This window comes from Rosa rugosa, chromosome 1 (genome assembly GCF_958449725.1).
Source record: "Rosa rugosa chromosome 1, drRosRugo1.1, whole genome shotgun sequence".
NCBI lineage: Eukaryota > Viridiplantae > Streptophyta > Magnoliopsida > Rosales > Rosaceae > Rosa > Rosa rugosa.
Genome location: NC_084820.1, coordinates 25,271,476 through 25,286,310, shown reverse-complemented (window position 1 = coordinate 25,286,310; position 14,835 = coordinate 25,271,476). Strand labels below are relative to the sequence as shown.

The 14,835-nt window shown below is 37.2% G+C and overlaps 1 protein-coding gene across 3 annotated transcripts; it reads left to right on the top strand.

Moving 5' to 3' along the window:
• Positions 1 to 954: 954 nt before the first annotated feature.
• LOC133724392 (protein ACTIVITY OF BC1 COMPLEX KINASE 8, chloroplastic) lies at positions 955 to 14,148 on the top strand. Of its 3 annotated transcripts, none has more exons than XM_062151105.1 (21): positions 955 to 1,560; positions 2,439 to 2,574; positions 3,369 to 3,535; positions 3,823 to 3,943; positions 4,083 to 4,183; positions 4,620 to 4,718; positions 5,944 to 6,054; positions 6,147 to 6,226; positions 6,330 to 6,399; positions 7,457 to 7,530; positions 7,648 to 7,717; positions 7,868 to 7,956; positions 8,511 to 8,635; positions 9,633 to 9,713; positions 10,552 to 10,612; positions 10,730 to 10,784; positions 10,871 to 10,969; positions 11,078 to 11,167; positions 12,067 to 12,126; positions 12,223 to 12,346; positions 13,717 to 14,148. In XM_062151105.1, exons 1-20 carry the CDS (start codon positions 1,102 to 1,104, stop codon positions 12,337 to 12,339), a joined length of 2,265 nt encoding a protein of 754 aa, XP_062007089.1. In that variant the 5' UTR covers positions 955 to 1,101; the 3' UTR covers positions 12,340 to 12,346; positions 13,717 to 14,148. The 3 variants fall into 3 exon arrangements, with proteins under 3 accessions (XP_062007089.1, XP_062007087.1, XP_062007090.1); XM_062151103.1 differs by having other exon boundaries at positions 13,708 to 14,148; XM_062151106.1 differs by lacking the exon at positions 13,717 to 14,148 and adding an exon at positions 12,702 to 12,726.
• The last annotated feature ends 687 nt before the right edge of the window (positions 14,149 to 14,835 follow it).

The following is a 14,835-nucleotide window of genomic DNA, read 5'->3' as shown; positions in this document are numbered from 1 at the left end:
AGATACTATTGTACTCTACGAAAAATAGACTTTTTTTTTTTTTTTTTTTTTGAAAAGGGGTTTGGAACCCAGCCTAACTGGGAAGCTTAGCCCCACGCCCGTTATTATTATTAATAATAGTAGAAATATTGTACATCGAGGAGGACATAAAACCTAAAGCTCGAGTACTAGTACATGAATCCTCGTAGATAACATCCCTGATAATCACAGGAGTCTCCTCTAACTAATTGTCGTCTAAATAGTTAACACTAGCAAAGTGTGCCAATCTATGGGCAACACCATTTGCTTCACGAAAAATAGACTTCTTACGCGCGCTATGTTTCGCCCATGCAAGATATATTTTATATTAAGATTTTCATACGTAATTAAGGCTCAATCTAGAACTGCGTCTAAAAGGCCTAGAAGCGTTTTTTAAATTTGGCAACAGCTCTTTTATACGATGGAGCAGCTGACAAGTGTTTTTCAAAACCACTTTTAAATGCTTATAATAGATACATTATATAATTTTTGTAACTTATTTGTATTTATAATTTAATAAATAATTCAAAAAATTTACCGACTAATAGATTAATTATTGTATATAAGTTATTTATTTCATTATATAAAAAAAATTATCTTGCAGTACTTTTTTTTTTTTTTTTTTAGAATGAAAAATAGAAGCATTCATTTGCCAACGCTGGCACCGCGCAGAGAGACCCTGCAACGAGCACAGCAGTCGTTTATCTTGCAGTAATAGAAAGCCTTGATCTTGAGAAATTTGTGAGGCTCACACGTAAGCCTAAAAGCGTCCAACAGAATCTCCACAGACCTTTGTGGCGGAGGACAGGCCGCGGGAGTCTTACTAGCCAATCAAAACCCTCCGCACTCCAAAACACTCATCCATTCACTCGCCACGTGTCCTCCCCACCTCCACCCCTTTCCCTCCCTTTTTTTATTTCCGTTTTTCTTCACAAAAAATTAAACTAATTCTCTCAAAAACACAGACTTTCTGTCTTCTTCTTCTTCACTTCCCTCTTCATCTTCCCCAATCTCTCTCTCTCTCTCCCCGGCCATGAAAATTGCGGGTTAGGGTTTCAGCAAAGCTCACCGACCTTTATTGCAATGGCGTCCTGTTCGTTACCGTTACCGGAGCTCACCTTTCTCTCGCCGCGGACGACTTCTAAGCGCCGGCTTTCTCTCTCCGGAGTTCCTCTCTCTAAATTTCCGATTTCCAGATACCAGAGGTGCGGCCTCCGATCGCGAATCAGAGCGGCGAAAGAGGAAGGGGTGGTGGTGGTGGAAGAGAGGGAGGCGGAGTTGATCAAGAAAGTGAATGGCGTTAGTGGTAGTGGATATAGTTCGAATGGCGCGGCGAACAAGTACTCGAATGGAAGCGTGAGGGTGGTGGAGAGTGAGAATGGGAGCTTGGTGAAGTATGTGAATGGGAATGGGGCGGCGGAGGCCACGGTGGTGGAAGAGGTTGAGGTTTTGAAGTCCAAGGAGGAAGGGAGGCAGAGGAAGATTGAGGAAATTGGTAAGGAGGACGCGTGGTTTAAGCAAAGCGGGCTGCCAAAGGTTGAGGTATGATTCATTCAGTGAGGAAAAAAAAACTTCAGGTTTTGAATGTATGTATTAGATTTTGATGCAATCTCAATGTGCTAGTTTATTTAAGATATAGAGAGAAGATAGGGAAATTGTGGTGATTTGTTATAGTGAAGACTGAAGAAAGTACATTTTACTGTAATGGACCATGTTAATGAACTAGTCGAAGCTAATGAGTAGCAGTCAAAAGCCGGTATTCAAATACCAAAACAAGGGCATGAGGTCAGCGGACATGAAATGACAGAAGATTATGTCACAAATATTGCTTCCACTGCAGTACTTTTATCAAGTGATGCAGCTTGTAAAATAAAATGTTCAGACTGTTGGAGAAAGAAAGATTGAGCAATGTGTGGTGGTGTTTCTTGTTACGATTTTAGATATCATAATCTTTTTTGTGTTACTTTCTTTTTTTCTGTTCACCAGGAGTACTATGATCACCATTTTTTTTTCTGGTTACGGTTGATTTGCTGATTAAAATCCTTATTGCTGAGGTTTAGGGTTTTCATTATAGCCTTATTTTATATAACATTAAAAGCTGGCTTCATTTATAAGGTGAGGACACGTTGTTAGACTTTTAACAAGAGAAGATGTAAACAGAAAGAAACTTGGCTCAAGACTCTCTAAAGAGTTAGTCGATTATTGATTGTCTTAGAATGTCCAAGTTATGCCTGAATGATAATAGTGATAATAGTATTTTTTGGAAAGCATATTGCATATGTGGACAGAATATAGCTGTGTGCAAAGAGGCCTTGTAATACTGTATGGCTCAGTGTTCTAATTTTGTAGGTTGCTTTATGTGGATTTTTGAGTTTTAGTATGTGCTTGTGCTTGCCAATAGTAATATATGGTTTCTGCAGGTTTCTGTTGCACCTGGTGGCCGTTGGAGTAGATTCAAAACTTACTCGACAATCCAGAGGACCTTGGAAATATGGGGATTTGTTCTATCTTTCCTCGTTAAGGCTTGGTGGAATACTAAAAAATTTGCTTATCGAGGTTAGTCCTTCCAATAGGGTGAATTTCAAATAGTGAAATACGTGAATTCTCCATCATTTAAGAATTCTGAGTAACAACAAAAGTGTAAGAAAATGTTTCAAGCAAGAAATAAACCTGCCTACATCGTCAGTAGATTACGAACAAATGTTCTTGGGTAGTGTCATGATTTGGAAGGCTAAAGTTCCATGTATGGTACAATAATAGGTTGGATCAATGTCTTAGAGGGAACCTCATGACAATTTTTAAAGGAAGAAACTTAATGTTTCTCGGAACTGGTTGATTTCTGATCATGCTCTTCTTAGCTTATTCAGAAGATTATGCTTTTGGAGGGAGACAGAGAGAAAAGTGCTTTTGGAATTGAGTGATCGCTTTATTTCAGTTGTATCAATGGGAAGGAAACTACACAAGTTTTGGAAATTATAGGGCAGAGAAGTACACTCTTGATTAATCTTTCTGAAGTTGTCTGAAAGGACAAATTATAAAATAACAACCTGATGTACCATCACTACCATGGCAGTGTCTATGCAACCTTAGCATTGCCTCCATGAGTGACCCCAATCAAAAGAAAACTAACACAGTAACCAAAAATGGTCGGTAGGCTGGGATGAAAATTATGCCGCATAATTATATATTTTTTTTCCTGATAAAAGAAATGCTCTACAGCAACTATTTCTTTTGGCAAGTGTTGATTGTTATTTGAAATCTAGTATTCGTAGCCAGGCATCCATGTTTAAGGTAGCTGAAGTGTGTAGGTGTGTAGCGTTTGGTCTAATTCAAGGGGTGCAAATGTTCAGGGGGAATGACAGAGGAAAAGCAAACCTTAAGGCGTAAGGCGCTTGCCAAGTGGCTAAAGGAGAATATTCTGAGATTGGGTCCAACATTCATCAAAATTGGCCAGCAGTTCTCCACAAGGGTCGACATTCTCGCTCAAGAATATGTTGACCAGTTGTCTGAACTTCAGGTTGGAAATGCTTGAATTCAATGTCGATTGCATATTGCATTATTGCTACTGTATTCTTCTGGGCTTATATCCCATTCCTAATCTGTAACTTCCTAACTTACTTGCTTAAAATGTCAACAATGATTTGTTGAACATAAAGCCTTACGCTTTTGATACTGTTCTTTGTCAGTTTTTGTTGTCACACTCCTTGTTACCATAGTGATTAAAGTTTGCCTATATAAGCAGGTGTCCATCTTTATCAAATGGGTGATTCTTACATTGACAACTGAATCACATTTTACTTTCAGGATCAAGTTCCTCCTTTCCCATCAGAAACAGCTGTATCAATCGTTGAAGAAGAGCTTGGAGCTCCTGTGAATGCTATCTTTGATCGTTTTGACTATGAACCAATAGCTGCTGCTAGTCTTGGTACTCTTGACTTCATTTCTGCAGTTTCTGATAGCAATATGATGACAGTTTTTTTGTTTTGTTTTGTTTTTGTTTTCTGGGAGACAGTTCAAATCAGTAAGAGATGATTTATCAGAACACTGTATGATCCTTTTTGCAGGTCAGGTTCACCGTGCAAGGTTGAAGGGACAGGAAGTTGTTATTAAAGTACAGAGGCCTGGACTCAAGGATCTTTTCAATATTGATCTTAAGAACCTGAGGGTCAGATTTCACATTGGCTTACAGTTCTATATTACTATTTATTCTTCATTTAGTTTTTATTTTCTTACAAAAGAATTTGGCCCTAAGATCAACCCTCACACCACGCATCCCATGACACTTGAGCTAAAGTTATGGGTATTGCTTGGGGTGAGATTAGCTCGTAATATGTATTTTTCTGGTCATGGTTGAATTTATTTTTATGTGTTTCCTCCTTCCAGTGGCCTGCCAAGTTGTGAATTTTCCGTTTGATGTTAATCTTGTAATACATTAGTTTAGTACTTTACTATAAAACTGTATAAATATAATGTTTATTTTTGCAGTTTGGTTGTCCTGTGCTGGTCCATGTTTTACGTTGTTGTACATGTTTTAGCTTCTGACCTTTCCGGCTATTACAATTCTAAGAGCATCAACGTGTTCGTCAATTTCTTTTTTGCAGGTAATTGCAGAATATCTTCAGAAAATTGACCCCAAGTCAGATGGTGCGAAGAGGGATTGGGTTGCTATCTATGATGAGTGTGCTAATGTGTTATATCAGGTATTGATATTCTCCATTGCGTTAACCTTTTGGCACTGGATGGTGAGCCAAAAGGCACATGACTGACATGGGTCTCGTGCTTTTTAAGTCTTGGTGAATGTCGTATTGTCCAGTGACTTCTTTTCTCCCCTCAACTTGTGTATGGACTATAGTAACTTAGTTTTTTTTTTTGGTTGATAAATTTCCTATCACACGAAAAGGAATAAGGAGGTCCATGCTTTATGAAGTAAGCTGCCAATGATGTGGAGTGTAGGCTGAAGGCTGTTGACGTGAATTAGTAAGGATGCAGGAATGCTTTGGAATATTCTTAAAGGCCTAAATCATGTGAGGGAAGCTTACTTTTATACATAACTAGGAAAAGAGTTCAATATGGATGGTTTAAAGTCCAAAAAAGTCAATTGAATGATGATTGTATCATGAGTTATATAATGGCCTTACATTTGCCTTAGAAACCCTTCCCAACCATTGATTTTTATGGCGGAGGTGATGGAGAAAAACTAGGTCTTGTTTGGATAGTTTCTCATGGGAGGCTGAATACTTTTGATAATATTTGATAGAGGAGGCCCATTGTGTACCTTTCTCCTTGGCATACTGCGTGTTAAAGTGAAGCTGGGTGACATCAATCAACTGCTTTTCTATTTCCAATTGTACTTAGTTTCTGGCAAAACATGCGCATAGGGGCAAGATTCTTAGGCTGTTCCACAGTCCTGTGTACTCTTATTAGTTGAAGCAAAATTTGCTTTGGAGGGTAGTGGTCAAGGCAAAGTTTTATGGAAATGCGGTGTGGTGGTGGTTTTTTGGGTAATTAGAAAGGACTCAAAGGAGTGCTAGAATTTTTTTAAGAAAGCTAGAGGAGAAGTTGACAAAAGTAAAGTGTGGTTGGGATTGTGAGCTTTATATGCTGCTGAATTTGGAGATCTTTTGAGGCTTGTTTTTTGCTACATGGTGTACTGTTTACTTTATAGGAGATGTATTGTTATACAGCATGTATAGATGCTGGACACTATATTGCCGTCTTAGATTTTAATATTGCTTTAATTTAGTGTGATCTTGTACTTAAAAAAGCTTAAAATGTTAGATGTTTCTTGCTCAATTTTTTGTGTGTGGATTTCAGTGTCAGTAAATTTGAACTTACTGTCCAAAGCTTTGGTCTGAAAATTCTGTAATACACTTATCCTATTATTATTATCATTTAGCAAATAAGCTAATGACTGAAGTTTTTCAGGAGATTGATTACACAAAGGAAGCTGATAATGCTGAACTATTTGCAAGTAACTTCAAGAATATGGATTATGTGAAAGTCCCAACAATAGTACGGGAATACACCACACCACAGGTTTAAGATTTCAGCACTAATGACTTCTGAGCTGGTGGAAATTTTATTTTATTATTATTGTCTTTATTGAATCCCTTCGGTGTTACTATTAGGTTCTGACTATGGAATATGTCCCTGGGATCAAAATAAACAAGATACAAGCTTTGGATCAATTGGGAGTTGACCGGCAGAGGTCCCCAATATAATTCCCTACCTTATCCTGTCTGAAACCAATCTGATATGTGTTATCTTTTTCTTAATGAGATGCCTCTAATAATCAATCTGTATTTCCTCAGGCTGGGACGGTACGCTGTTGAATCATACTTGGAACAAATTCTGTCTCATGGGTTTTTCCATGCTGATCCTGTAAGTCTTTTTTTTTTTTTTTCCATTCAATTTTTGATGCCAAAACATTTTCAGGATGTGCATGACAGAATAATAAGAAAGTTGTATATGGCATTTAGGGTTTATGTTCTAGATATGAGTGTAGATACTTTGGAAACTATTTTAGCAGCCTTAGAGAGAGGTACAATGCCGAGTTTTGAAGGTTCTTCTTCTGGATAAAAACATGTTTCCGTGCAGTTTAGTTGCACAAACTTCAGCTCATGCCAAGTTCAAGGCACTTAGTTTAAAAATTCCGTGATGTTAGGTGCGACACTGTTAACAATGAAATGGTTGACTGTGGAATTGAAGCTTGATAGCATTAAATAGATACATTATATAAACACATGAGAGCCGTAGTTGGAAAGATGTGCAATGCCAATATTTTACAGTTTACCTTCTGGATAAATTTGGAAACAATGAGTTGTCAGTTTGTTTTAGACACCAAGTGTCATACAATTTTAGTTCTGAACAATTAAAGCATGCACAGGATAGTTTTGTTGCTATTGGCATTATGGCAATGCCAAAAGCAGTAGTAGGGTAGTAGTAGTAGCAGTAGTAGTAGCGCAAAGGGTTGGGCAGAAAAGCGGCATGGGTGTACTGATGGGTATAATGGGAGCGAAGCAGTGGTTCTGATGATGGTTAAAGAGATGTTCCTAGTTTCATCACAGTGACCAAAATTGTGGTGGTAATACTGGTATGAGGATGGTATTGTACATATTATATCATTATTGGCTGAGATAGTGCTCATGTTTGTGTGGGTGGTTAAAAAGAGGGAGGGTTGGAAGGCTGCGACTATCATTTTTAATTCATGGCTTGTGGTTATGGCCTCTTTTAGTTGTCTTCTCACTATGTTGGTTCAGTTACATATTATGGAAGAATATACTGATTTATGATTGCAATATGGTGTAGTCCAAAATGCAATTTCTGGATCTTGTAACATAATAAGAAAAGGACCTGCTTTTATGCATGTGTAATCCCTCATGGGTTTTATTGTCTGCTACCAATGTGTAACCACAGGTTTTTTTTACCCTTCATGCAGCATCCTGGAAATATTGCTGTGGATGATGTCAATGGTGGAAGATTGATCTTTTATGATTTTGGAATGATGGGAAGGTATTTCCTTGACTGTGCTTGCTAAAGACAATATGCTAAAAACCATTCACTTATTTTTATTATTATTATTATTATTATTTTAAATATTAATGTGAGTTTCATATTAATAATTTGCAGCATCAGTCCAAACATTAGAGAAGGTTTGCTGGAAACATTTTATGGAGTTTATGAGAAGGATCCAGATAAGGTTTTTATATTTTAATTATTACTATTTTGTGTTTTGATCTTTTGATGGATGCAAGCCTAGGGCGGTTTTATTGCCAGCACCTTAATAATATCAAGGTTCCCGTCAGTGTTTCTGATCAACTTATGGGTGGAACTGTTTATAATGTTGCAGGTCCTTCAGGCAATGATTCAAATGGGTGTTCTTGTGCCTACTGGAGATATGACAGCTGTCAGACGAACAGCACAGTTCTTCCTTAGGAGGTGCTTTGAATAAAGAAGAAAATAGAGAATTTGATTAGAATTTACGATGTGTTCCCTTCTTTTGTTAATTACATCAATTAGTGGTTCATTGTTCCTTATCCACTCCATTTTACTAGTATCATCTTTTCACAATACCTCAGATTTCATAGTATTTAAGAGTGTACTTGGGAAATAATTTCTTTATGTCAAGTAAAAATTATTAAGTAAATAATAGAGAAGAAATCTAGTAATTGTGATATGTAATCTTCTAGAGTGCAATAGAAGGCCAATTATATCAGCTTACGGTTTGGAGTCTAGTTTAGGATGTCGCGCAGCTAGTGGCATTAGTCGCAAATGATATCCTGTTTTATAGCTGCTAATTTTATATGGCTGTGATATAATTGACATTGACTAACATCAACATGGCTGGATGTTGATGGAAATTCTAAAAATGGCAGCCTGTTGACTGTTGGTTTTAAAAGCAAGATGTTAGATTAAAAAACCTTGTTTACAATGACTGGTTTTAAATTTGACTCTATTTGTTTGATTTTCTTCTGAATACTCAATTTTTGCAGTTTTGAAGAGCGTCTTGCTGCACAGAGAAAAGAGAGAGAAATGGCAACAAAAGAACTTGGATTTAAAAAGCCACTGAGCAAGGAGGAAAGGATAATGAAAAAGAAGGAAAGGCTGGCTGCAATTGGTAATTCATCTGATTCAAATCTTAGGTCTTATATACTTTGACAATGTTTATGGAATCTAGCAACTAGCTATTTGATGGAACACTTAGGGCTTAAGTTTTTCTTTTCTTTTTCTTTCTTGGTCAATAGCATTGCATGCATTATAACTTAAGTCATGCCTAAAAGCCGATACTTCTATTGAATTGCATGCCTCTAAAGTCTCCAGTGTCGTGATTAATTTGTTAGAATAATATCCTGTCCGCTTTTAGCTAACCATTCAGACTGGTTTGAGCATGCCATGTCAAACTTGAGATAGTTAATAGACTTGTTTCATAGGTATGTATAACAGTATATACTTGTATGTAAGTACGACCCATATACTTTACTTACTCGGTTTACAATTCAAAAAGTAAGATAGATCCTCCATTTTTTTTTTTTGTAATTAAAATTTAAATTAGAGTCTCAAGTATTTGTACTTCTCTCTCTCTCTCTCTCTCTCTTTATTTTTTTATTTTTATTCTGATCAGCCAAGTATTTGTACTTTGTACTTTGGTTATACAGTTATACTTGATTCTTATTATTTTCTTATTGAGAAATTTGTAACATGATTCTGATGGGTCGATCTCTCTGTGGATGCCCTGCAGATATGAGGTTTTTCTTTTTTCATCACACAGATAGGAAGCTATAAAATTCTCTGGCTATTTTAGTTCTATGCCTGATGAGGGCTCTTGTGTATGAGATGTGGTTAATCACCTAGTATAGAAAAAGAAGATAGGTTTACTTACCAAGTTCGCTTTCCTGATTGGACAAAAAGTTCCTTTTTGATGTAGCATTTGAGTCTGGGTGTTTGAACTCTAATTAAGGGCAATGAGTTTCTGTCCAGCACCTGGATTTCCAAATCTGAGAGGAGATTAGTTAATTATGCAAACTTTCGACTCAAATTGATGAACCCTTACGTTGTTGTACCTATATCCATCGGACATTGATTATTGCTACTCATAACTTGCATTCTTTTGACAGGGGAAGATTTATTAGCCATTGCAGCAGACCAACCCTTCAGATTCCCAGCGACATTCACATTCGTTGTAAGAGCATTTTCAGGTAATAGAATAGAAATATGATGACAAACAAGTTTTTCATAAGCAAAATATATATATATATTTTTGCATTTGCATCAGTTATGTAATGTATTTATATATGTAGGCAAATAAGTTTTGATGTATACATATACCAATCATATGCCTACATATATAGATATATACATGATTGATTTCATGCACTGATGAGCAGGGAATCCATCGGCTCACCAACCAATGGGTCGAAATTCAATGATTCATGTTCTAAACCAATAATGTAGCTGCAGCTGTTTTGAATTTAATCCAACTTTTGGTGAACTTGAATTTCAAAGCTCACCAGTTAGAAGAAAAGATATCTAATATTCAATTTTTTTCTATACATATATATAGGATTTTTCTCAGGTGCGGACGTCCATACCGAAATTTCGGTACAGATTTCCGGTTTTCACCAACTTTCCGATCACATATTTTGATCTTAACCGTTCAGTTTTTAGGTCCTAATGTATAGATCATCTCTGCAAAATTTCAGCCAATTTGGTGATCGTTAAGGCATCCAAAACTGCAATTTACACGAACGAACCGAATCTGTCGAACCGGAACCGTTCGTGTACATTGTTGTAATTTGCAGTTTTGGATGCCTTAACGATCACCAAATTGGCTGAAATTTTGCAGAGGTGATCTATACATTAGGATCTAAAAACTGAACGGTTAAGATGTGAAAATGTGATCGGAAAGTGGGGGAAAACGGGAAATCCGTACCGTGCGGACGGTACGGACGTCCGCACCGTAGCCGGACTGTATATATATATATATACGCTCATGATGCACTCTTAAGTTACCTTGTTTCTTTTCCCTCTCGGCAGTGTTGGATGGAATCGGGAAGGGTCTTGATCCTCGATTTGATATCACTGAGATTGCCAAACCGTGAGTTTAATTTTAGCTTTACAACTATTTCAAATTTGGTCCATCAAAACTGCGTGATAGTTGGCAAGTTTTACTTTATCTTTTTTTTTGACTAATCTTGCAAACTATACCTTGTAGGTATGCACTGGAATTGCTAAAATTTCGTGAAGCTGGAGTTGAAGTTGTTTGGAAGGCAAAATTTGGACTCTCTGTATTATAATGTCATGTTAACAATCTTTTAATGCAAACTCCTATTCTTACAGTCAATCTTATTTACAGGACATCAGAAAGCGATGGGACAGGCAATCTCAGGCATTTTATAACTTATTTAGACAGGCAGACAGAGTTGAAAAGCTTGCTGAAATTATCCAAAGATTGGTACTCATTGATAATTTTTCTATTGAGCTATTAATACGACTATTTTGAATATTTTGTGACAGCTTCTCCATGATAGATTCTAGATTGATTTCCCTATTAAATTTATAGGAGCAAGGTGATCTGAAGCTTAGAGTTCGGACTTTAGAATCTGAGAGGGCATTCCAGCGAGTTGCTACTGTCCAGAAGACTGTTGGAAATGTGAGTTCAGCTGGCATATTAACTAGTGCAATTATGCGTAATGCCTATCTTTTCGGAAGTTGTTTAAGTGCGTAATAAGTTAATAACCTCACAATGGAACTTCTCAATATATACAAGATCCATTCAAACATAGATTGTTAAATGCATATACGGCTCACATGTCCCCAAGCACTGAAGTAGTTCATTTCAGTGATTTATACACATTTTCACCTTGTCTTAAAGATTGTTGGACGATAGGATCATAGGAGCAACAAAATATACCAATTTATGTAGTAACATTGTTATACTACAGCAAATTTAAAAAGAAAGAAAGACAAAGCACATTGGTAGCCACAGTGAGGGAGGCAGAACAAGTGCGATATTTGTGTGTCATAGCTTAAGGTCTCAAAAATGTTAACTACACATGATTTTAGTCTCTCTAGTATCTGCCATCATATAGCTTATATCAGAAACCTGTTTATGATAAGTAGAAACCTGCTTAATCATGTTATCTTGATTGGTCAACTACTTGAACAGCTTAAAATATTGTAGCAATCATTTTGTGCATGGTTTGATAGTATGTAGTGCCCAACATAGGCAGATGGGGAGAGACAGATGTCCTCAACAATAGACGTGCTTATAGATTAACTGATTTAGTTATGATTTTCAAGCTGTGTATATGTAATGAACTTGGAAATTAGTTATTTGTACACAAGTGTAAACAAGACTGAAAATTTATATGGTCTAGATAATAAGTTCAATGTCATGACGTGACATTAGGAAAATGTTAAAATTTCTGAAACTATTACCTTTTAACTATCTATCTTTGGCTTGTATAATTTCCTATAGGTTTGACATATGAAATAATTATACTGAGGCATTATCTACTTGATTTGATTTTCAAATTGACTAATTTGCAGGCTGTTGCTGCTGGAAGCCTGATCAACCTCGCAACAATCTTGTATATTAATTCCATTCGAGTAAGCTATCAAATTTACCTTTGCTTTTTATGACATTCTTTGACGCCAGGGTGCTAGTTTTATTAATGCTTTCTGGTGATATCTATATCTTTTCAGGTGCCTGCCATTGTAGCATATGTCGCTTGTGCATTTTTTGGCGTTCAAGTTCTTATTGGCATCATAAAGGTCAAAAAGTTTGATGAACGGGAGCGGTTGATAACAGGGACTGCTTAATCAATTGGTGAGTAAGCTTATTATATATTTTGTAATCTATGCTTCTGGTACTCATCCTAGAAGTAGAGAAGCAGGGTTTGGTAGTGAGAATTCAGACTCAAAATAGATCAGAACTGTTGTGCTTCTTTAACTTAAGGACTGTGTGCATGAAATGTGGTAGTTTCTTGTGCAGTTGTGCTTTCCTCCATTTAATTGTTTCAATATCCCTAGGTTTGACTGTTCCTTGGCCTAACAACTCCAAAAATTAATAAGCAAGATCTTAAGATTCTTTATGGGTATGGGGTAGTCTCTTTCAACTTTGAACTTCGAGGGTAACTTCAACTGTACAGTATTTTTCTGAACATAAGATAAACTACTTGAAGGTGTGTGGAAGGAGTGTAGAGGGTCAGGGATCATCAACAGTCAGTAGTTTCTATCTTGTTCAGTTGAGCTGTAAGTAAGACATGGCGGCTCATGCGCATACTGTGGACGGGACCAGGAGTCTAGAGTAAAATGGAAGAATTAGAAGGTCCCCAAAAATCTTGGATCAAAACCTGTGAAGTGTAAATAGCAAGTTGAACTGGCTTCAATAGAATTCAATTGCCTCAATATACACTGGTCATTTTGGACCAGATCCTATAAGTGATGAAATACTAAATGCTGCTACTACTGTGCAATACTAATTGCTGAAGGTAAAAGCTCTAATCACTATCTGGACTTCATGAACCTGTCCCATGTGGGCTTTTCTTGTAAATGATAAGTAATTATAGTTTGATACCAAAGCTTTTTGATATCTTGACTATCTTTACGAAGACATCATAGGAATAATTAATCATCCCTTGAGAATACTGTACATAATTTTGCATCTCCAAGGCATTATAACTTCTGCACATGTTCGTACTTTTTCAAATCTCTGAAAGGCTCCTGAATATGCTCTTTTCTTTTTCATGCTCTGCATTTAGATAAGTTGAATGATAATTATAGTTATAACTCTCATTGCTATCTGTCTTTAATTGTAGTGGATGTAAATAATTGGAAAACTGAATGACACTAATAGGGAGCAAGCCCCAATACACATTCGGTCATAAGCCAACTGTCCTTTATCTTAGATATATTCTTAAAGAAACCAGATAGGCAAATACTGGTTCCAATAGTGGTTGGAATCTTTGCATTGGTCTGTGGATGTAGCAGAATATATGCGTTTGCTATTTGCAACTACGAATGCCTGTCTGGATCCCTCTCATTCATATCATATCTTTTGTGCAAGACATCCTATTAGAATTGCTACAGCTGTTCTAGCTAAAAGCACAGAATGCTGTATCTGTTTTCTGTTTCTTTGATCTATTCATCTATTTTCAAATTTTGATTGGGTCTGTTGCATATTTGAAGGAGATCCAGCTCATGCTTTTACGTGTCAACCTTCCAATCCTTGAAGAAAGTTAGTATATGGAAATCCTGGATTGTTGTTGTTTTATCAACGATATGATCTAGCACTTCAAACTTGCAAGTTTCTGATGAATCTTTGAGAAGACGAATGCTTTCGGACAAAAATTGTCATATAAACACAAGAGTTAGAGTCTGAACCTCTATTAGGTCAGGTGTACTGTTTTCATTTTGTTGCTACATTCCCAAAATTATATTCCCAGATGTAGTTGATTGAAGATGTGTCGTCAGTTTTCCGGTTGATGACTGTATACAGCATCATATAGCCCTAATGTAGAGGTCTTTGTAACAATCTTGTAGCCGAGACTGACTCTTTGGTCCCCCATCAAAATTTGGCCTGGTGGGATGTGCATAATTGTTGTATAATGTTGTATTATGTAGATTTCTCTCTTTTTATTTATTTTTTTTTTTTGTAATGTCAAGCTCAGCTGTAAGTAACTATACATTGAAAAGGAATAAGATTTTCTTACCGTATTCGTAGATACAAGTGTTCTGTACTCAAGTATCAGTTGGTGAAGATAGTTGTAAAGCTCGGAACAACTTTGCTTTCTCTTGCCTTTGTCTTTCAGCAACAAAAGGAGTGACTTGTTGATTCATATGGACATTTTTATCGATTAGAGGCAACTGGGTAATCTAAAGGTGCCTTTTGCAAGTGTTTTTATATGATACCAAATTATGCAGTGGTCCTTTGTCTTTGTAGCTCATGTCCTGCACAAGTTGACACAGCAGCTAACAAAGGATGGGCATGTTTTGCAGGCTAGAATCATAGTAAAATTCTCACCGTCCCTAGGAAATAGAACGCGCCTCACGCGCGGAGACCAAAACAGAGAGTTCGCGCGCGTTCTCTCCCGGCCGAACGCCGGCGGGCCCCCTGCCGCTGCGTTCCGGTCCGGGAGGGGATGAGGATGGAGGCTAGCGGCGAGGCTCTATGGCGGGGATCTGGCTCAGGGATGGAGGTTGGCAGCTTCTACTTGGATCGGGGCGGAGCTTCCAGATCGGTTTCGTCTCTTCGTCGATCGTGGGTGGGAGCTGGCACTGATTTCCGGCATGGTGCGATCTGCCGGCGGGGCTCGA

What these genes read in the sequence shown, in the direction of transcription:
- LOC133724392 (XM_062151105.1), top strand. Translation starts at nt 1,102, where the DNA reads ATGGCGTCCTGTTCGTTACCGTTACCGGAGCTCACCTTTCTCTCGCCG. An exon ending in TTGATCTTAAGAACCTGAGG is followed by an intron (nt 4,184 to 4,619) that starts GTCAGATTTCAC and finishes TCTTTTTTGCAG; the next exon opens with GTAATTGCAGAATATCTTCA. An exon ending in CTGAAATTATCCAAAGATTG is followed by an intron (nt 10,970 to 11,077) that starts GTACTCATTGAT and finishes TTAAATTTATAG; the next exon opens with GAGCAAGGTGATCTGAAGCT.